Source organism: Camelina sativa, chromosome 9, assembly GCF_030686135.1.
Source record: "Camelina sativa cultivar CO46 ecotype springtype chromosome 9, ASM3068613v1".
In the NCBI taxonomy this organism is placed as follows: domain Eukaryota; kingdom Viridiplantae; phylum Streptophyta; class Magnoliopsida; order Brassicales; family Brassicaceae; genus Camelina; species Camelina sativa.
The window spans coordinates 9,548,907-9,572,991 of NC_141888.1; the positions used below are offsets into that span (position 1 = coordinate 9,548,907).

A 24,085-nucleotide genomic window follows, 5' to 3' on the forward strand; every position below is an offset into this window, starting at 1 on the left:
AACAACAACGGTGGTGGCAACTAGAACAATCATGACAAAGACTTTCTCTTTTACGATTACATAATCACTTTAATAATCAATTCTAAAGATCAATCCAACAAACAATCCACGCAACCAAGAAAAATACGATCCTCTTCCCATGACCACCAAACTCACAAATCAGCGACTCACATAACACAACAACAGAAACGAGAGTTAAGGCGATACCTTCTCGACAACACCGGTTTGCTCTCCCGTGAAGGCGTTACGGGCAACAGCACAGGTTGTGTACACAACGAGAGTCTCGGAGATAACAAACGGCGGCAACCAACACCAACAACATAACATCTCGATCCCCTCTTCCTCTCATGCCAACACCACCTTGGCCCGTACTCCTCTCACGACCCCTCTCCCCTTTCATCTCTATCGTCACCACAACCCTACACGGAATCACAACAACACGTTCAACACAACTCACCCCCTCAACCTATATCACTTTCTCTTTCGACGTCCACCAGTGTATACTCCCATCGTCCGTGACCGCCCCCAAGCTCGTCGCTCTTTTTTTTAATGAAAGAGTAAATTAGGGCTTTTGGTTTAGGCTGGTTTAGTTTCCGGTTTAATAAACAAAACTCAATTAAACCATATGATCATATATAAAATTGAGCTTGGTTTAATTAATAACTCCTCCTAAGCCAACCAGACTAAACCGATTCAACTTCAGTTCCCGACATAAACTCAAATCATTTATATATTTATTTTTTTTTGGGACACGGGCGCTACACTAACAGAAGCCAAACAACCAAGCGAGCCACTAGAACATCCTCCTCTTCATTGCCTTGATTCCAAGATCACAATTTGCCTTTACCTGCACCACAAACACAAATTGCAAGGCATGAGTATTTTATAAACACTCAGTAAGGCAATCCTCCCAACTACTGGGCTATACACACAACCAATAGAGACATCTCTAACCATCAACCAACAATCAACAATTAACAATAACAAACCAGGACTCTGCATCGACCGACACAATGTATGCATCGACCGACACTAGTTGGGGTTGTGTCGACCGACGCAAGCTTGCATCGACCGATGCAAGTTACACTTGCATCGACCGACACGCACACTGCATCGACCGACGCATGCTCGACATAGCACGAAAACCCTAGGTTTTACGCGCTGTCCTCGCACTTGCATCGACCGATGCAAATGCTGAGCATTGTTTTCCCCCGAAGCTTCTCGCCGGATCACAAACTCGATCCCAAGCCACAAGAAAGCTTCCTAATGTCCCAAATGACATTCTAACAAGCCTAACAACAGATAAACAAGCAAATCAGAGAAATCTCCAGCTTAGATAAGCCATGGTCATGCACTTACCTTTGCCAAGACGATTATAAACCTCAAACAAGCAAGAAAACACTTCTAGGAAGCTCCTATAACGATCTCAGCTACAGATCTCTACAGGAACAGCCTCAAACTCCCAAACTTTCACCAAGAACACTTAGAACTCTTTTTCTCTCTTATTTTTGTCGAATGAGACAAAACACTCGAGTTAAGGATTTTTCCTTAACCCAAAACGCAGCGTTTAACTTAAACTTGTCCACACTAAACTGGCTTTGCATCGACTGATGCAAGCCCTAAACCCGGATTTCGGTTCGCGGATGTTACAATTCTCCCCCAGCAACATAGATTTGTCCTCGAATCTAAAACAACCATCAACCAAAGACGCTCGTGCTACTGTCTCCACTGCCCGCACTCCTCCAACCGATCTACGGAAGGTCACCTCTAGGCAATAGACTCACGTTCCATGCATTATTTGCTCTCGACTTTCCTTTACTCATAGGTCTAAGCCTTGAGTTTTCATTGGCTCCTCATCAGGCCTAAGCCTACATGCCATAATGTTGGCTCCTCATCGGGCCTAAGCCCGCATACCATAATATAAAAGAAAGCCAATATTTGACTCTCGGGTTGCCACCCTACATCGTACCTCCGGATCGTCATCCGAAGTCGATAGACCAACCATACTCCCAAGCCACAAAGTTTCAGAATATGGTGGTACTAGGAAAACCAAAGTCCCCCAAGAGTCACGAGCAAACAATTCTGAACACGTCTGAGTCCTATCCCTATCCAGGTTTCCTTCCTATGGCTCGCGTAGTACATTACAATGCCCTACCAACCACATATCCCCTCACTGGAATACCTCATGACCGCACAAGGATCATATACATGCCCCAAGGGCTGCCACGAAGGCCAAACAATTGTCCTAAACAGGACCGCCACCAAGGCCAAACGAATGTCCTAAACAGGACCGCCAATAAGGCCAAACAAATGTCCTCAACAGGACCGACACAAAGACGAAACAATTTTCCTCAAGAGGACCGTCACAAAGACCACTTGTCCCAAAGGACCATCACGAATACCACTCGTCCCGAAGGACCATCACAAAGACCACTTGTCCCGAAGGACCGTCACAAAGACCATACATCCCGAAGGATTGCCTCAACAGGCCACACGTCCCGAAGTACCGCCTAAACATGCACATTGGCTAAACAGCCCGCTACAGAGGCAACACAATTGACTAAACAGCCCGCCACAAAGGCTACACAATTGGCTATTCAGCCCACCACAAAGGCCACACAATATCTCAAAAGACCGCCACACATGGGCACAATGACTCAAAAGTCCGCCACTAAGGCTACAGAAGCCCCTCCAAGGCTCACAACCACAAAAAGTAGGCAAATTCTAACTAACATAAAACTTTCAATTTTTTAGAACTTTCTACTTTTAGAAACTTCTAATTCAGGAACTTTTTCTCAAAACCCCGCCGCACAGAAATTTTGTACCCCAAACACCACCTCATATTGTTACTTAGTCGCAGAACCAACCACCCCTAAGCGACCAAGTAAACGAGAGAGATGGGCTGGAATACTCCATTCCAGCTCCAGCCAAGGATTACAGATAGGACTAGGCTAGACAAGCTCAAGTCGCGGCTTTCTTCTAATACCACTTCTTAAACATTGCCTTCATCCTCGCCTCAGGCTCCCAAGTCTGCTCCTCAACACCATCACAGTCCCAAAGTACTCTCATCAAAGGAATCTTCTTCTTCCGAAGTTCCTTGATTCTCCTACGGAGGACCCTCACTAGTCTCGCCTCCAAAGTCATGTTAGGCTGAAGATCTTCAGGAATCTTAGCCAATAGCTGATCATCCTCACAAAGACACTTCCGCAACATAGAAATATGGAAAACCTTGTGGAACGCACGCATAACCTCATGCAACTCCAGCCTATATGCTACCGGTCCCACCTGCTCAATCACTTTGAACGGACCCATAAACCTCAGACTCAACTTAGTCTCTGTCAATGACCTGTTCGGACCCCGCAACATAGCCATCTTGAGGTACACTTTGTCTCCTACCTGAAACTCAAGATCTCTCCTCCTCCTATTAGCATAACTCCTCTACCGATTCTGAGCTTTCCTCATGTTCAGCCTTAGAACCTGAATCTTCTCTGGGATCTCCTGAACAAAATCCACCCCGAACATGCTCCTCTCCCCGACCTGAGTCCAGCATAACGGTGTACGACATGGTCTCTCGCACAAAGCCTCATAAGGAGTCATCTTAGTACTGGCCTGTTAACTGTTATTGTAATTAAACTCTACCAGGTTCAGGTGATCTGACCAATGGCCACCCCAATCCAACACACACATCCTTAGCAAATCCTCCAACGTCTGGATCGTCCTCTCTGACTGTCCATCTATCTGGGGATGATAAGTTGTACTCATATGCACCTTGGTGCCCATCTCTGCCTGAAATGCCTTCCTGAACACTGAAGTGAACTTAAAATCTCTATCAGACACAATGCTCGCTGGCACCCCATGCATTCTGACTATCTCTCTCACATATTTCTTAGCCAAGACCGCTGCTCCATCAGTCTTCTTAATTGCAAGAAAATGTGCTCACTTATTCAACCAGTCCACAATGACCCAGATAGCATCAAAAATCCGAGACACTGGCAATCCTACCACAAATTCATCGTGATCATATCCCACTTCCACTCAGGAATGGGTAGACTCTTCAGTAACCCGCCTGGAACCTGATGCTCAACCTTCACTAGCTCACACACATCGCACCTCGCGACCCAACTAGCTACATCCTTCTTCATCCCGATCTAGTGATAGTACTTCTTGAGATCACGGTACATCTTAGTCGCTCCTGGATGAATAGAAAACTTGCTCGCATGAGCCTCTCTCAGGATCTCCTGCCTCAACTCCTCATTCTTGGGCACACAAATCCGACCGTGCACCAAGATAGTACCATTATCTGTGACCTCATACTCTAAATTAACATCATTAGAGGCATTCACCAGCCCCAAATCCTTCTCCTGAGCCAACCGCACCCTGCTCAGACGAGCTGCTCTATCAATCACCTCCAAACCCAACGTTTCCTGAGAAACAGCACACAACTTCAATGCACTGATCTCTCCTACCAGAGACTCCATCTTCTGCTCCTAAGCTGAAGCTACCCTCTTCCGACTCAGAGCATCTGCAACCAATTTAGCCTTACCAGGGTGATAAGCTATCTCCAAATCATAATCTGCCACAAGCTCCATCCACCGCCTCTGTCTCAAGTTCAGCTCAGGCTGAGTGAATATATACTTCAAGCTCTTATGATGTGTAAACACCTGCACCTTTGCACCATAAAGATAAGATCTCCAAATCTTCAGGGCAAAAACTACAACAGTCATCTCCAAATCATGAGTAGGATAGTTGCCCTCATGCTTCCGCAACTGCCGCAAAGCGTAGGCAATCACCTTCCCATGATGCATCAACACACACGTCAAACCAACTCTAGATACATCAGTATAAACCACATAGGGTTCTCTTAGCTCAGGCAAATCCAACACTGGCGCAGTAGTCAACATCTCCTTAAGGCTTGCAAAGCCCTCCTCACACTCCTGTGACCAAACAAAAGGAACATCCTTCCTTGTAAACTAAGTCATCGGGCGTGCCTTACTCGCAAAGCCCTGCACAAATCTTCTGTAGTATCTTGCCAAACCGAGGAAACTCCTGATTTCTGTGGCATTCTGCGGTCTAGGCCAATCCCTGATAATCTAAATCTTCTTCGGATCTATAGAAACCCCCTCTGCAGAAACAATGTGACCTAGAAAACCCATCTCACGCTGCCAAAAACTGCACTTGCTCAACTTAGCAAACAACTTCTGCTCCCGCAGCTTCTCCAGAACTGCCCTCAAATGCACTACATGCTCCTCATGACTCTTAGAAAATACCAGGATATCGTCGATTAAAATGATGACAGACACGTCCAGAAACTCCTGAAACACGCTGTTCATCAATCTCATAAACGCTGCTGGCGCGTTAGTCAACCCAAAAGGCATCACCACAAACTCATAATGCCCATACCTCGTCCTGAAAGCCATCTTCCTCACATCTGCCTTATCTATATGTATCTGATGATAACCCGAAGCCAGATCTACCTTGGAGAACCAAGTAGCACCCCTCAACTGATCCAACAACTCATCGATCCTGGGATAAGGGTACTTGTTCTTCACAGTGACCTGGTTCAAACCCCGGTAATCAATACACAAACGGAAACTCCCATCCTTCTTCTTAACAAATAACACCGGCGCTCCCCACGGTGATACACTAGGACGGATGAATCCCTTACTCAACAAATCCTCTAACTGCTTCTTCAGCTCTGCCATCTCTGCTGGAGCCATTCTATAAGGAGCCTTGGATAACGGCGTCGTCTCCGGTTCCAATTCAATAGTGAAAAAGGATCAAACCTAGATGGTGGTAATCCCTGCAATGATTGAAACACATCCTCAAACTCCTCAACAACCTGAATACCGCTAACCATAGACTTCCCTACTGACTCTAGCATTGATATAGTAACCAGATAAGCCTCACAGCCCTTCTCAATCATCTTCCCAGCCTAAATGGTCGAGATCATGAGACTCCCTGAAGTCGGTCTAATACCCTGAAAAACCAACTTCCCTCCTGGACGTTCAAACTCTACTCTACCCCGATGGAAATCCAAATGTACCATATGCCGATGCAACCAATCCATCCCGAGAATAACATCATACAACTCCACTGGACTGATAAGCAAATCCGCTGGCCACGACTCTCCTACGATCTGAAATCACTCCTCTAGCTCGTCCAATGACCTTCAGAAACTTGCCTCCCGCAACTCTGACAACTCCTGTACGCTCTCCGGGATCTCCTCTGATATCTACACTATCTGCAAACTCTGGAGTAATGTAGCTATGAGAAGCTCCAGAATCAAACATAACGTGGGACTACTTAAACCTGCCCACCAACAAGGTCCCTACATAAACCTCATGTGTTGAGAACCTAACACTTTATCACAGGAAAACATAAATCTGAAACTACTGAAATTCACCAAGTTTAAGTACCAAAAATTATACATGTGATCGCTCCGGCACTGGTTCTACCAGACTCGACCGTCATGTACACCCGTGGTTCAATCCGTGCTACCTGCTGCACTTCAGGCTGCACCACATGCTGCACCACTGCCACCGCCATCTGCTGCAACTTAGGAAACTTGGGCCTGATGTGCCCAGGCTCCCTGCAGTGATAGCATACACGAACCGCTGCCGTCGGAGCACTCCTCAGGGGACAGCTAGCTACCTTGTAATCCATGCTCCCACAACCAAAGCACCCTGCACCACTCGGTCTCTGCATAGCCTCCCACTTCCTCTTGGTTCCCTGCATACGCTTGCCGCCCTTGCTAGAACCTCCCTGATGATGAGCCTTCCTAGGCTGCACCGCTGGACTAACCGTCACTGCCTGTGCCCGGATATCCTCCTCAATCTCTGCTACAGTCTCAACCAGCTCTGCACGCGAAGCATAACTCCGTCCTCTACAATGGACCCTCAAGTCATCACGAAGAGCCCTCATAAACCTCCTGATCTGGGTCTCCTCAGACTCCAAAGCACGACCCCCATAAGAAAGAAGTCTATTGAACTCTAAGTCCAGCTCCCGCACCGACCGCATCGCCTGAGATAACTGAAGGAACTGCACCTCCAACCGGTCCAATGCCTATCTCGGAAAGTACTTGCGGTTGAACTCCTCCACGAAGTCAGCCCAAGTCATCTCCCTCTGCACTCTCCTAGCAGCCACTGATCTCCACCACACCTGAGCATCACCAACCAAGTTGTGGACCCCTATGTCCACCCAAAACTCTTCAGGACATCTCAGAGTCTGGAAGTTACGTTCCACACTCGTCCTCCACGCATCTGCAGCAGTAGGATATGTACCACCCGAAAACCATGCAGTATCGATGCCACACATCTCCTTGAGCATAGACAAATAACGACTATGCCCTCACACATCCGCAGCCACTGACTGCCGCTCCTCCGCCACCACTGGTGGCACTACCTGAGCCTGAGCCGGTTCCACTGCTGGTAACCGCTTCAACACCTGTGCTAGCAAAGCCGCAAAGTCAACTTGAAGGACTCCACCCGCTGGAACTCCCACTCCCGAGACCCTAGCATCATCGGCCTCTTGAGCACCAATACCGCCCCCTCCGGCCACACTCATGGAATCCTCCTAGACACCCTGCGACTCTCCAACACCCTCAACTGTCACATTCTGGTCCACAGTATCACTAACTGCTAGGCCTCTGCCCGTACCATGACCACGACCGCGTCCACGACTAGCAGCAGCATCATCTCTAGCCATCTGCACTACCATGAACAGAAGACTAAGCAAAAAATTTAAGCATAGCACAGAAACATAAACTCACCGTGGAATCACTTAGTAGACTCAAAAATGATGTTCTAGGACTCCATGCCAAACACAATTGACTAACTCACATAATCAATCAAAGCATGCAAATCCCAAACATCTACAGCACAAAGCCTAGTGAACCCAAACCTAGAACCGTAAGGGCTCTGATACCAAACTGAAACGACCCGACCCGCTTTTTTAAAATAAATAAATAATAAATAATAATAATAAATAAATAAATACTCTACAGCTAGTGGTCCCATATCTACTAGCCATACCCACTAGCCACCTAACCACAACCTCACCAAACAGCGGAAATAACAATACCAAATAATATCCAACAAACCAATAACCAATAAATAATGACCAGTATTAATTCCAAACATAAACTAATGATCCAATAAACATAAACCAGAGAACCATCAATCCTAAACAACATTCTAGAACTCAACTCTAGCAACCTAACAGAAGCCAAACAACCAAGCGAGCAACTAGAACATCCTCTTCTTCATTGCCTTGATTCCACGATCACACTTTGCCTTTACCTGCACCACAAACACAAATTGCAATGCATGATGATATGCTCAAATTAAACCCTAGAGCTACTCTCTCAAATTAAGAGATCAATGCAGTACTTAGGGGTCGAATTCCACAAGGACTCAAGACTACACAATAAATTATAGAGGTTTTTAATTATGCTAAACAAATTGATTTGAATTAAAATAAAAGCAATGCAAAATCTTAAAATAAAACTGTTCTAATTTCAGGAGATTATGAAATATTAAATCAATCAATAAATTATGATTCAAGCAATTAAGAACAGATCTAGAACTCTAAACACTTTTTTAAAATAAATCAGTTCTCACTGTAAATATTATCTAGATTTTTTTAAAAAAACCAGAAAATCCAAATCTCTTTGTAAAATTCTAGGTTAAAAATCAGCTTTGAAAACAGGTTTAGATTGTTCACAAAATCACTAAATCAAATCTCTTTACAAGAAGTAATTTTGTTCATCAAAAGGTTTTATCAGGCAAATCAATTATATTCTCATATCAGTCAATAATCCTAAGATCTAAATCCAGATGACTAATCAAAGATCTAGCATTAAGAACAACCTATGATGAAGATCTAGAAAGATATTGAATCCTAAATAAACAGATCTAATAATTCATAAAAACCCTATGAAAAACCATGAACCTAACAAGCAAACTATTCAGACATATTCAAAGAAGAACAAAACATAATTCTGAATAATAAGCAATAGATATTAAAAGAGTAAGAAGGAGTTTAGGAATTCTTCTCTCAAAGAGTTCAGATCTCTCTCCAATAGCTCTCAAAAATCTCTCAGTGTTGCAGAAAAAATAAAACTTGATAAAATACAACTTAATGGTTTGGAAAACCTAAAAATACTATTTATATGTTCTAAAACACGTCAGGGACTAATTTTGCAAATATGGAAAACTTTGGGCAACTTTTGTAAATCTTCCAAAACTTGGGTTTTTTGCGGCTAACATGGGTGTCGACCGACACGAAGAGTGGTGTCGATCGACACCAACTCCTCTGATTGATTCCAAGTTGATTTCCTCCAGATTATTGCTCCAAACTGATCCAAATTGCTCCACTTTGCTCCATCCATGCTAAAATCCTAGAAAACCTGCAAAGACTCCAAAACATTCTAGAAACACATCAAAAGACACTAAAAGACTCCTAATATCATGGTTAAAAACCACAAAAACCATGATATATCACATGAGTATTTTATAAACACTCAGTAAGGCAATCCTCCCATCTACTGTGCTATACACACAAGCAATAGAGACATCTCTAACCATCAACCAACAATCAACAATCAACAATAACAAACCAGGACTCTGCATCAACCGACACCAAGCATGCATCGATCGACACCAGTTGGGGTTGCATCGACCGACGCAAGCTTGCATCGACCGACACGCACACTGCATCAACCGACGCATGCTCGACATAGAACGAAAACTCTAGGTTTTACGCGCCGTCCTCGCACTTGCATCGACTGACGCACAAAGTGCATCGACCGATGCACATGCCGAGCATCGTTTTCCCCCAAAGCTTCTCGCCGGATCTTCGTTCCTACAACCAAAAAATCGATCCCAAGTCACAAGATAGCTTCCTAACATCCCAAATGACATTCTAACAAGCCTAACAACACATAAACATGCAAATCAGAGAAATCTCCAGCTTAGATAAGCCATGGTCATGCACTTACCTTTGCCAAGACGATTTTGAACCTCAAACAAGCAAGAAAGCACTTCCAGGAAGCTCCTACAACGATCTCAGCTACAGATCTCTACAGGAACAGCCTCAAACTCCCAAACTTTCACCAAGAAAACTTAAAACTCTTTTTCTCTCTTCTTTTCTACTAAAAAACGGCTAAACTCGTCGAATGAGACTAAACACTCGAGTTAAGGATTTTTTTCTAACCCAAAACGCAGCGTTTAACTTAAACTCGTCCGCACTAAACCGGATTTGCATCAACCGATACACATAGTGCATCAACCGATGCAACCCCTAAACCGGTATTGTCTACTCTCAAAACTAACACCATATCACTAAAGTTGCATGAATTTTAGGTTCAAAAAGAAAGTTAGCCTATCTGCATTATGATTTGAAAGTTTTCAAGCCAAAAAAAAAGAAAATTGAAACAGAGGCAAAATAGCAAGAACACAAATAGACTCCCTCAGGGGCGGATCTACAGCCAAAGGGGGTGGGGCACGTGCCCCACACTCCTTTTTATATATAAACATAACATATATATGTTCTTCCTTTTCTCATCGTTGTCTTAAATTTTAAGAAATAGTCGAACGGTCGATTCTTTTTTTTTTTTTTTTTTTTTTTTTTTTTACTTTCATGAAAAGAAAGTTATTATTGAAACTTAGAATTGTACAATGTACAATGGAAAAAAATGAGAAGTCTACTTCGTAAATTTAAAATTCTAATAATTCTATACTATATAGATAATAGATAGAAATAGATAGAATAGATAGAAAAAAAAAGATTTCTGATCTAATTAAGATTTTCTTATTTAGAAACTAATGAAATTAAAATTTGAAAGTCAATATACTGCTATATTCTATTAATTAAGGTAAGGTTATGCTTTATTTATTTAATGATAGTCACTATTTATTTGAGCTATACTCTGTTCTAGAATATATAGAATATGATTAATTCTAAATAGATAAGGAAAAATATTATAAAATATTATATAGAATAGTTAATTGATATGATCTAGTAGTTATTTTATGCAGATACAGAAAAAGTGAATTCTAATTCCGTATTACAATAATTTATATACATATATTAAGAATAGAACAAAGATTTACACGATAAAAAATACTTAATATTAATTATATAAAAAAAACTTTACCTAAAACAAAGTTATTTGAGTTTGGTTTTTTAGGATTGTTAAGGAATGGATTTGCATCATGGAATTTAGTGATTGTCTTCCAGTACACTAAGCGAGCTTTTTTTTTTACATATGATGTGAAGAAATCTTATAATTTTTTTGATAATATAATAAATCAGTATAGATTACTTAAATGAGTTTTCTCTTACGGATTTCAAACGTTAAAAAAAAGTAAAAAAAAAAACAGTTGGATTTGAAACTTTTGAATGTCTTTTTTGTTTTGAAAATAATATATAATAAAAAAAAATAAATCGATATGGAGTACGAAAGAATAGAATAATAAATGTCTTTGACATCCAATTATACCACTGAAATTTTTTTTTTCATTTTTGAATGGCAGTTCCAAAAAAACGTACTTCTATCTCGAAAAAGCGTATTCGTAAAAAAATTTGAAAAAGGAAGGGATATTGGACAGCGTTGAAAGCTTTTTCGTTAGGGAAATCACTTTCTACAGGTAATTCAAAAAGTTTTTTTGTACAGCAAAATAAAGAAAAAACTATAATAGTTAGAATTAGCCTAACTAAAAAAAACCCAATTTTTGAAAATACATATAAAAAAAATAGGAACCAAAAGAAAAAAAAAGGTTCACGTTTTTTTTAGAAGGGGGATTCGTATTTTCCCCACCACTATCTGGATACAATAAAAAAAAGATCTTTTATTTCCTCATTACTCTTTTAGTAGTCTTGAATAAAAAGTGAAATGGGGCGTAGCCAAGCGGTAAGGCAACGGGTTTTGGTCCCGCTATTCGGAGGTTCGAATCCTTCCGTCCCAGAGTATAGTCATTACCGAATCAATCTTCTATTGCCTTTGTACACCATCTTTCTCTTTCTGTTTAAAAATCCAATCTTTTTTAAGAATAAAATATTGAAATGAAAAGAAGAATAAACTTATTTTTCATTATTTTAACCGAATTCAAAAAAATCTATATTTATAGATATAAATATAGATATAAATATAGATTTCTATTCAAACTAATATGGGATTCATTTGAATTCTGACTGAACCTTTACGCGTAAATTCACTATTCCATTCATAGAGAAAGAAAAGGTATAGATTACGATATACTGACTGAACTATGACTATTCATGATTCCATAATTGAATCAACTACACAAACTAGAGGAATGTTATGGTAAAACATCGTTTAAAACGATGTGGTAGAAAGCAACGTGCGACTTGAATTGAAGGACCTGATCTGCTGTGGATTTTTTCATCCGCCATATCAGATCCCTTTGAATTCCATATTCGAAGTTGCGATCAGGTCTCTTCATTAAAAAGAATCGATTCAATACATTTCTTATATACCCATAGGGACTATATTGGAATTGGATTTGAATCATATTTCGGATCAATCTATATTGATTGACTGCCTCCATTATGTTGTTGCTAGCAAATACCACTCTTTTTGGATCTTCCAAATAATTCCCGCAGGAGATCCGGACCCAATTTTTTCTAATCCTTCGATAAAAAGATTCATTTTCATTATAAAAAATAGGAGGTAGAACCAATAAAGATTTCTTTTTTGATTCATCCCTGAAGTTGAAAACCTCCTTCAAGAATTGTCTTTGATCCAATCCATAGGAATCAATAGAAAAGGCAAATCCCTTATGATACACCAGATCCGGCACGGTTATTGATAGAGTGAATAGATCTGAAACGACCGACCTTTTTTTTAAAAAAAAAAAATATAATATAATAAACTATAGCTAGTGGTCCCATATCCACTAGCCACCTAACCACAAACACATTCAACAGCGGAATAACATAATCAATAACCAATAAATAACCAATAATAACCAATAGCAAACCAATATTTTAGCAAAGACAATATCCCAATACCAAACAACAAGAAACAAGGAACCAGCAACCTAGCAATGTTTCTAATAACCCAACTCTAGCAACCTAGGAATGCCATACAACATCCAATCGAGTCCCTAGAACATCCTCCTCTTCATTGCCTTGATTCCACGATCACACTTTGCCTTTACCTGCACCACAAACACAAATTGAGATGCATGAGTATTTGATAAACACTCAGTGAGGCAATCCTCCCATCTACTGGGCTATACACACAAGCAACAATGATTCCAAAGTTCCAAAAGAAACAACAAACAAACACACAAACCAGGAAATCAAACATCGTCTCGCTGGAAGGGAGGTGTCGACCGACACTGGCTAAATGGTGTCGACCGACACTACCCCACAGTGTCGATCGATGCCTGACTTGCTGGTGTCGACCGACACCAAGTGGTGTCGATCGACACTAAGTGGTGTCGATCAACACTCCCTCTGCAACTGCGATCCGCGCGAAGTCGAGAGTCGAATCTCGCTCCCAATCTCCTCCAAATCGCCCAATACTCAAAACCCAAGCCTTATACCTCCGTAGGAACCTGTATCAACCAATTCCCAGCAAGAAAAACACACAAACAAGCAACAACAAGCAAGAACAAGGGAATCAAAGGCTTAGATCAGCCATGGTCATGCACTCACCTCTTTCAAGAAGATTCTGACCAACAAGAACGAATTCCCTCACTCCTAGCAAGCTTCTAACACCTTCCCAGCCTTGGATCTCCCAAGAACAGCAAGGAATCTCTCAATCTCTTCCCAAAAGCTCAAGAACACTCTCTCTTTGTGTTTTCTCTCAAAAACGGCGAATAACCCAAAACAACACGACCCTAGATCGTTTTCTTCCTCTAAAACTCGATTTTTAGGGATTCCCTAAACCAACTACGCAAACCGGACAATTAAAATTGAACCGACCAAACCGGCCACAATTGGTGTCGATCGATGCCTCACTAGAAGGTGTCGATCGACACCCTTACCAAAATACCAAAAATTGGTTTGCGGGTGTTACAATTCTCCCCCACCAATCTAGATTCGTCCTCGAATCTCGAACAACCATCAGCCAAGGACTCCCGTGCAACTGTCTCCACGGCCCGCACTCCTCCGACCGATCTACAGAAGGTCACCTCTAGGCGATAGACTCACGCTCCAGGCGTCATTTGCTCTTGACTTTTTGGACTTTCCTTTACTCATAGGCCTAAACCTTGAGTTTTTATTGGCTCCTCATCAGACCTAAGTCTGCATGCCAAATGTTGGCTCCTCATCAGGCCGAATCCCGCATGCCATAATATATAAGGAAAAGTCCAAACTCGTCTCTCGGGTTGCCACCCTACAGCGCGCCCCCGGATCGTCATCCGAAGTCGATATACCAACCATACTCCCGAGCCACAAAGTCTCTGAATATGGCAGTACTAGGAGAACCTAAGTTCCCCAAGAGTCGCGAGCAAACGATTCTGAACACGTGTGAGTCCTATCCCTATCCAGGTTTCCTTCCCGTGGCTCGCGTAAAAACATCTCAATGCCCTACTAACCACATATTCCCTCACTGGAATACCTCATGACCACAAGAGGATCATATACACGCCACAAGGGCCGCCACAAAGGCAAACAAAATGTCCTAAAGAGGACTGCCACCAAGGGCAAACAAATGTCCTAAAGAGGACCGCCACCAAGGCCAAACAAATGTCCTAAAGAGGACTGCCACCAAGGCACTCTGGCTAAATATCCCGCCACAAAGGCCATCTGTCCCGAAGGACCGTCACAAAGACCATATGTCCCGAAGGACCGTCACAAAGACACTCTGGCTAAACAGCCCGCAACCAAGGCCAAACAAATGTCCTAAAAAGGACCGCCACCAAGGCCACACAAATGTCCTAAAGAGGACCGTCACAAAGACACTCTGGCTAAAAAGCCCGTCACAAAGACCACACATTGTCTAAAAAGACCGCCGCACACGGCACACTGACTCAAAAGTCCGCCACTAAGGCCACACACAAGCCCCCTTTAAGGCTCTCCACCGCTAAAATGGACAAATTCTAACTCCCATAAAACTTTCCATTTTTGAAACTTTCCACTTTTGGAAACTTCTCCTTCAGAAAACTTTCCTTCACAACCCCGCCTCACGGAAACTTTGTACCCCAACACCACCTCATCTTGTTACTGAGTCGCACAACCAACCACCCCAAGCGACCGAGTAACAAGAGAGATGGGCTGGAATACTCCATTCCTGCTCCAGCCACGGATTACAGATGGGACCCGGCTAAACAAGCTCAAGTCGCGGCTTGCTTTTCATACGACTTCTTGAACCTTGCCTTCATCTTTGCCTCAGGCTCCCAAGTCTGCTCCTCAACACCATCACAGTCCCACAGGACTCTCATCAAAGGAATCTTCTTCTTCCGAAGTTCCTTGATCCTCCTCTCGAGAACCCTCACTGGTCTCGCCTCCAAAGTCATGTTAGGCTGAAGATCCTCAGGAATCTTAGCCAACACCTCCTCTCCCTCACACTTCCGCAACATAGACACATGGAAAACCTTATGGAATGCACGCATCACCTCAGGTAACTCCAATCTATATGCCACTGGTCCAACCCGCTCAATCACTCTGAATGGACCCATATACCTCGGACTCAACTTAGTCTCTAACAATGACCTATTCGGACCCCGCAACATGGCCATCTTGAGGTACACTCTGTCTCCTACCTGAAACTCAAGATCTCTCCTCCTCCTATTTGCATAACTCCTCTGCCTATCCTGAGCCTCCTTCATGTTCAGCTTGAGAACCCGAATCTTCTCAGAGGTTTCCTGAACAAAACTAGCACCAAACATGCTCCTCTCCCCCACCTGGGTCCAGCATAATGGTGTACGACATGGCCTCCCATACAAAGCCACGTAAGGAGCCATTTTAATACTCGCCTGATAGCTGTTGTTGTAAGCAAACTCTACCAGGTTCAGGTGATCTGCCCAATGGCCACCCCAATCCAACACACACATCCTCAGCAAATCCTCCAACGTCTGGATCGTCCTCTCTGACTGTCCATCAGTCTGGGGATGATAAGCTGTACTCATATGCACCTTAGTGCCCATCTCTGCCTGAAATGCCTTCCAGAACACCGAAGTGAACTTAGAATCCCTATCAGACACAATGCTCGCTGGCACCCCATGCAACCTGACTATCTCCCTCACATACTTCTTAGCCAAGACCGCTGCTCCATCAGTCTTCTTAATGGCCAGAAAATGTGCTGACTTAGTCAACCGGTCCACAATGACCCAAATAGCATCAAAGGTCCGTGACACTAGCAATCCTACCACAAAATCCATAGTGATCATATCCCACTTCCACTCAGGAATGGGTAAACTCTTCAGTAACCCGCCAGGAACCTGATGCTCAGCCTTCACTAGCTGACACACATCACACCTCGAAACCCAACTAGCCACATCCTTCTTCATCCCGACCCAATGATAGTACCTCTTGAGGTCACGGTACATCTTGGTCGCTACTGGATGAATGGATAACTTGCTCGCATGAGCCTCTCTCAGAATCTCCTGTCTCAACTCCTCATCCTTGGGCACACACACACGACCGTGCACCAAGATAGTACCATTATCTGAGACCTGATACTCTGAATCCACATCCTTAGAGGCATTCACCAGCCCCAAATCCTTCTCCTGAGCCAACCGCACTCTACTCAGAAGATCTGCTCTATCTAGTGCTTCCAAACCCAACGGTTCCTGTGAAACAGCACATAAGCTCAAAGCACTGATCTCCCCTACCAGAGGCTCCATCTCCTGCTCCTGAGCTGAAGCTACCCTGTTCCGACTCAGAGCATCTGCAACCGTGTTAGCCTTACCAGGATGATAGGCTATCTCCAAATCATAATCTGCCACAAGCTCCATCCACCGCCTCTGTCTCAAATTCAGCTCAGGCTGAGTGAATATATACTTCAGGCTCTTATGATCTGTAAACACCTGTACCTTTGCACCATAAAGATAAGATCTCCAAATCTTCAGGGCAAAAACTACAGCACCCATCTCCAAATCATGAGTAGGATAGTTGCCTTCAAGCACCCGCAACTGCCGCGAAGCATAAGCAATCACCTTCCCATGCTGCATCAGAACACAACCCACCCCAACTCTAGATGCATCTGTATAAACCACATAGGGTTCTCCCTGCTCAGGCAAAGCCAACACTGGCGCAGTAGTCAACATCTCCTTCAGGCTTGCAAAGCCTTCCTCACACTCTTCTGACCAGACAAAAGGAACATCCTTCCCTGTCAACTTAGTCATAGGACGTGCTCTGCTTGCAAACCCCTACACAAATCTCCTATAGTAACCTGCCAATCCAAGGAAACTCCTGATCTCTGTGGCATTCTGCGGTCTTGGCCAATCTCTGATAGCCTGAATCTTCTCTGGATCTACAGAAACCCCCTCTACAGAAACAATGTGACCCAGAAAGCCCATCTCACACTGCCAAAAACTACACTTGCTCAACTTGGCAAACAACTTCTGCTCCCGCAGCTTCTCCATAACTGCCCTCAAATGCACTGCATGCTCCTCAGGACTCTTAGAATAGACCAGGATATCGTCGATGAAAATGATGACAGATACATCCAGAAACTCCTGAAACACACTGTTTATCAATCTCATAAACGCTGCTGGTGCGTTAGTCAACCCGAAAGGCATTACCACAAACTCATAGTGCCCATACCTCGTCCTGAAAGCAGTCTTCCTCACATCTGCCTCATCTATCGGTATCTGATGATAACCCGATGCCAGATCCACCTTGGAGAACCAAGTAGCACCCCTCAACTGATCCAACAACTCGTCAATCCTCGGGAGAGGGTACTTGTTCTTCACAGTGACCCGGTTCAAACCCCTGTAATCAACACACAACCGGAAACTCCCATCCTTTTTCTTGACAAACAACACCGGCGCTCCCCACGGTGACACACTTGGACGGATGAATCCCTTACTCAACAAATCCTCTAGCTGCTTCTTCAGCTCTGCCATCTCTGCTGGAGCCATTCTGTAAGGAGCCTTGGATAACGGTGTCGTCCCTGGTTCCAGTTCAATGGTAAAAGGATCCGACCGAGATGGTGGTAATCCCTGCAAAGACAGAAACACATCCTCAAACTCCTCCACTACCGGAATACCGCTAACCGTAGACTTCCCCACTGACTCTGGCAAAGATATGGTAACCAAATAAGCCTCACGGCCCTTCTTGATCATCTTCCCAGCCTGAATGGCTGAGATCACAAGACTCCCTGAAGTTGGTCTAATACCCTGAAAAACCAACTTCCCTCCTGGAGGCTCAAACTCCACTCTACCCCGATAGCAATCCAAATGCACCCAATGCCGATGCATCCAATCCATCCCGAGAATAACATCATACAGCTCCACTGGACTGATAAGCAAATCCGCTGGCCACGACTCTCCTGCGATATGAATATCAATTCCTCTAGCTTGTCCAATAACTCTCAGGAACTTGCCTCCCGCAACTCTAACAACTCCGGTACGTTCTCCAGGATCCCCGCTGATCCCCGCACACTCTGCACACTCTGGAGTAATGAAGCTATGCGAAGCGCCAGAATCAAACATAACGTGGGACTTAAACCCGCCCACCAACAAGGTCCCTACACAAACCTCATGTGTTGAGAACCTTACACTTTATCACAGGAAACATATACACTCTGAACCTACTAAAATTCACAAAGTTAAAGTACCAGAAAATATACCTTTGATCGCCCCGGCACTGGTTCCACCAGTCTCAGCTGTCGTGTAAACTCGTGGTGCCTGCTCAATCCGTGCCACCTGGTGACCCCCAGGCTGCACATGCTGCAATGCTGCCACTGCTGCCGGCTGCAACTTGGGACAAAAAGGCCTGATGTGCCCTGTCTCCCTACAGTGATAACATACCCGAGGTCCTGCCGTCGGAACACTCCTCTTGGGACAACTAGCAACCCTGTGATCCCTGCTCCCACAACCGAAGCAACCCGCACCACTCGGCTTCTGCGTAGCCTCCCACATCCTCTTGGTCCCCTGAGCATGCCTACCGCCCCTGCTAGAACCACCCTGCTGCTGAACCTTACTAGGCTGAACTGCTGGAGTTACCGCCACTGACTGGGCCCGGATATCCTCCTCAATCTCTGCTGCAGTCTCAACCAGCTCTGCACGCGTAGCATAACTCCTCCCTCTACAGTGAACTCTCAAGTCATCACGTAGAGCCCTCAAGAACCTCCTGATCTGAGCCTCCTCAGGCTCCATAGCCCGACCTCCATAACAAAGAAGTCGACTGAACTCCAAGTCCAGCTCCCGCACTGACCGTGTCCCCTGAGACAACTGAAGGAACTGCACCTCCAAACGATCCAATGCCTCTCTAGGAAAATACTTGCGGTTGAACTCCAAAACGAAGTCAGCCCAAGTCATCTCCCGCTGCACCCTCCTAGCAGCCACAGATCTCCACCACAACTCAGCATCACCACTCAAAAAGTAGACCCCTATGTCCACCCAAAACTCCTCAGGACATCTCAGAGTATGGAAGTTACGTTCCACTCTCGTCCTCCATGCATCCGCAGCAGTAGGATGAACACCTCCCGAAAACTGCTCAGTACAAAACCAACCCATCTCTGTCAACATGCTGAGATAACGAGCATGGACCCCCGCATCCGCAGCCACTGGCTGCTGCTCCTCCGCCACCACTGGTGGCACTACCTGAGCCTGAGCCGGTACCACTGGTGGTAACCGCTCTAACACCTGTGCTAGCAAAGCCGCAACGTCTACACCATGGACTCCACCCGCTGGGACCCCCACACCCGGGACCCTAGCATCACCGGCCACTGGAGCATCAACACCGCCCCCTCCTGCCACACTCACGGAATCCCCCGGAACATCCTGCGACTCGCCAACACCCTCAGCTGTCACACTCTGGTCCTCGGTCTCACTAACCACTAGGGCTCTACCCCTACCACGACCACGTCCGCGACCACGTCCGTGTCCACGACCTCGACCAGTCACAGCATCCTCTCTAACCATCTTCACTACCATGAACAGAAGGCTAAGCAAACAATTTCTATTAAAACACAGAAAACATAAACTCACCGTGGAATCACACACTCGGCTCGAAGAGGATGTTCTAGGACTCCATGCCACACACAATTGACTAACTCACATAATCAATCAAGACATGCAATCCCAACATCTACAACAGAAACCTAGTGAACCCAAACCTAGAACCGTAAGGGCTCTGATACCAAAATGAAACGACCGACCTTTTTTTTTTTTTAAATAATAAATATAATATAATAAACTATAGCTAGTGGTCCCATACCCACTAGCCACCTAACCACAAACACAGTCAACAGCGGAATAACATAATCAATAACCAATAAATAACCAATAATAACCAATAGCAAACCAATATTTTAGCAAAGACAATATCCCAATACCAAACAACAAGAAACAAGTAACCAGCAACCTAGCAATGTTTCTAATAACCCAACTCTAGCAACCTAGCAATGCCAGACAACATCCAATCGAGTCCCTAGAACATCCTCCTCTTCATTGCCTTGATTCCACAATCACACTTTGCCTTTACCTGCACCACAAACACAAATTGAGATGCATGAGTATTTGATAAACACTCAGTGAGGCAATCCTCCCATCTACTGGGCTATACACACAAGCAACAATGATTCCAAAGTTCCAAAACAAACAACAAACAAACACACAAACCAGGAAATCAAACATCGTCTCGCTGGAAGGGAGGTGTCGACCGATACCAGCCTAGTGTCGACCGACACTGGCTAAATGGTGTCGACCGACACTACCCCACAGTGTCGATCGATGCCTGACTTGCTGGTGTCGACCGACACTAAGTGGTGTCGATCGACACTCCCTCTGCAACTGCGATCCGCGCGAAGTCGAGAGTCGAATCTCGCTCCCAATCTCCTCCAAATCGCCCAATACTCAAAACCCAAGCCTTATACCTCCGTAGGAACCTGTATCAACCAATTCCCAGCAAGAAAAACACACAAACAAGCAACAACAAGCAAGAACAAGGGAATCAAAGGCTTAGATCAGCCATGGTCATGCACTCACCTCTTTCAAGAAGATTATGACCAACAAGAACGAATTCCTTCACTCCTAGCAAGCTTCTAACACCTTCCCAGCCTTAGATCTCCCAAGAACAGCAAGGAATCTCTCAATCTCTTCCCAAAAGCTCAAGAACACTCTCTCTTTGTGTTTTCTCTCAAAAACGGCGAATAACCCAAAACAACACGACCCTAGGTCGTTTTCTTCCTCTAAAACTCGATTTTTAGGGATTCCCTAAACCAACCACACAAACCGGACAATTAAAATTGAACCGACCAAACCGGCCACAATTGGTGTCGATCGATGCCTCACTAGAAGGTGTCGATCGACACCCTTACCAAAATACCAAAAATTGGTTTGCGGGTGTTACAAGATCTGCCATTTCTTGAAATCTCTCTTCTGACTCGTGGCGTAACGTGTATCCCCCCCTCTTCCGTTCATGGAATAGATGAAATAAATCAAAAAAGCTTCAGTAACGGTTGGACGGTAATAAAAAGTCAGAGCAAATCTCGTAGCTACTTGTACTAAAAAACAAGTAAGGGTAATTCCACCTAGACAATAAAATATGTTGACATGTGGAGGAACATATTTACTAGTTATATCATCTGCAATCACCTGAATCTCAAGACGTTCTTCGAACCAATCATAAACTTTATTGAGATAGGTAAACCAAGGTTACTCCCCCTCCAAGAACTGTATATGAGAATTTCATCTCGTACAGCTCAAACAAAAAAAGACCCAAATACTTATTGAAACAGATATGGAATATAAAGTTTTAAACTTGTCTCTCATTCAATATTATTTAAAGATATGAAAGAGTCAAAATGCGAAAGCTCGTCTTTGTGGTTAAATGCCAAAAAATCAAGTAAGCTCATTCGTCTTTATGTTGTGTTGATCGTTACAGGCCTCTTGAATCTTCTAGATTACCTATCTTTATTGTCTTTTTTTATTTGGTATTTGTATGGAACGGGGATAGGGATTTCTTCTTGTTTTCTTTATTATTGATAGGAATTCTCTTGTTAAGACCCTACTTAACTAATCAATTGAAACCTCAGATTCATACGAGAACCACGATAATTCAATGAAACCTTCAAAGTCCAAAGTTCACTGAGTGAGAACCATTGGATCATCACTTATTCCATCAAAAAAAAGCTATAATGACTAAAAACATAAAATACAAAGAAGTGTTTGTCCTTTGATCCAAATAAGAGTTTAAAAGCAGAAAACTATTTTGATTTATTAAAGTTTATAAGATAGAACGGAAAGAAGTCCGGCTACGAGGTCTGAGTATTAAGTATGAATCATAGTTTGAATACTTTATGATCTATTTGATCTATTTTGTGCTCCAGATAATCGAATGAATATCCGACGAAGTAAAAGCGATTCCCGTTTATTGTTTAAGCCCAAAATGGGCTCAAGAAGCTTAATAGGCCTTAATGGGCTTGATTATTTAGTTTATTGTTTAAGCCCAAAATACTTAGAAGTCTCTTTGTATTTAATCTCACTTCCATTCTCTGTAAAACATTATCGAAATTAATCAAAACAATGTCATCTTCTTCCTTCATCGTCTCTCTCCTTCTTCTTCCTTCTTCCCTCTGATTTATTCACCTCAACCTCTATTTCTTCTGCTTCTCATCTCAAATTCTGTTATCTCCTTGATAAGCTACTTCGGTACTTATCAATTGGTGCTTTACATCGAGAGTTTAAAAAAAAAAAAAACAATGGAGAACTATACTACTCAAGCTGCTCATCTCGTTCAGTCGCCGTCTTCTGCCGAGCTTGGCGAGACGATCGAACAGCTCCGGGTGAAGCTGAGGGCGCAGTACGATGAATATGTGCGCTGGTTACGCGACACGGCGAGTTCATCTGTTCCATCATCGGTTCCTCAAATCACCATGGTGAATCCGGATCTTCCACCATCTCGGCAACAAACCATCACGACGAGTCTATATCTTCCACCCTCAGATCCTACACCGCAAAGGACCTCAGAAATCTCTTTTGGGACATCTGTTGAACAAGTGGTGGGCGTTCAAGTCCAAAAGGCTTATTACACAGATTGGACCTTTAAGGATCCATTTGTTGCTAAAAATTTCAGAAAGCGAAGGATGCGCTTCAGGCAAAGCTATCACAAGGCTCGGAAAAGAAATATGAAGAAGGATCATCGTTATCACTCTTTGCATCTGGCCTTCCGAGTTCGTTCACCACGGAATCAGTTGTACCTAGGTGATGATAGGTTCCGTTCGATAGCAGTTCTTATGGCAAAGGAAAAGCAACAAAGAGGAACTCGAAGAGCTCTTTTCAAGCATCGATTCCACGAGTTTCAGAAAAGAAGGTCAAGAGAAAGATATCGAGTGGTGATAGCCTCCTTCAGATCGAAGCATTACTCTTGGGTAGTTGCTAAGAAAAAGGTGAAAAACAGCTCTCAATTGTTTGCGTTCCCTCCTTTGAATCAGTTGAATGTGAGTGTTGATGACCTTATCTCGGCATCAACACCGGATTCCAAAGTTTATGCAACATCTCCAAAGCCGTTACCAAAGGTGAAAAATAATGGAATGAAACGAAGATTCGAATGCGAGAGGGGATCAAGAAAGAGAAGTTCAGCGTTGGCAACATGTTTGGCAAACTATGGTATGCGATTTGGTTATACTTGTTCTGCAAAATCTAGAACTCGTTTCAAACAATTGCAGGAGAAGGGTCCTTCTCAAGAGAAGAGAGCGGGTAAAGAAGAGGAATTACTTTGGTTCCCTCCTAAGAATTATGTGTCGGGGAAGCTTGGTGCAGAATTAGCTAATCATGGAAACAGCTTAGAAGAGAGTTTCAAGCTTGATACCGTTTCAATTATGACAAAGAATGACTCAGGTCTGCTGTTGGAAAAGTTTGTGGCTTATGTCAGATGTCTCTCTGTTCAAGTGGGTACCAAAAAGAATCTGTTCAATGATTTATTTCAAGATAACCAAGTATGG

The 24,085-nt window shown here is 43.7% G+C and overlaps 1 protein-coding gene across 1 annotated transcript in view; it reads left to right on the forward strand.

Annotated features, from left to right (window-relative positions):
• The first annotated feature begins 22,648 nt into the window (after nt 1–22,648).
• Nucleotides 22,649–24,085, forward strand: part of LOC147937971 (uncharacterized) — a 2,990-nt gene continuing 1,553 nt past the window's right edge. Inside the window, exons 1-2 of the mRNA XM_087464923.1 lie at nt 22,649–23,750; nt 23,810–24,085. The exon at nt 23,810–24,085 is cut by the window's right edge and continues 1,553 nt beyond it. Of these exons, the coding sequence (XP_087321049.1) occupies nt 23,748–23,750; nt 23,810–24,085 (279 nt within the window). The 5' untranslated portion in view covers nt 22,649–23,747. The remainder of the gene's footprint in view (nt 23,751–23,809) is intronic.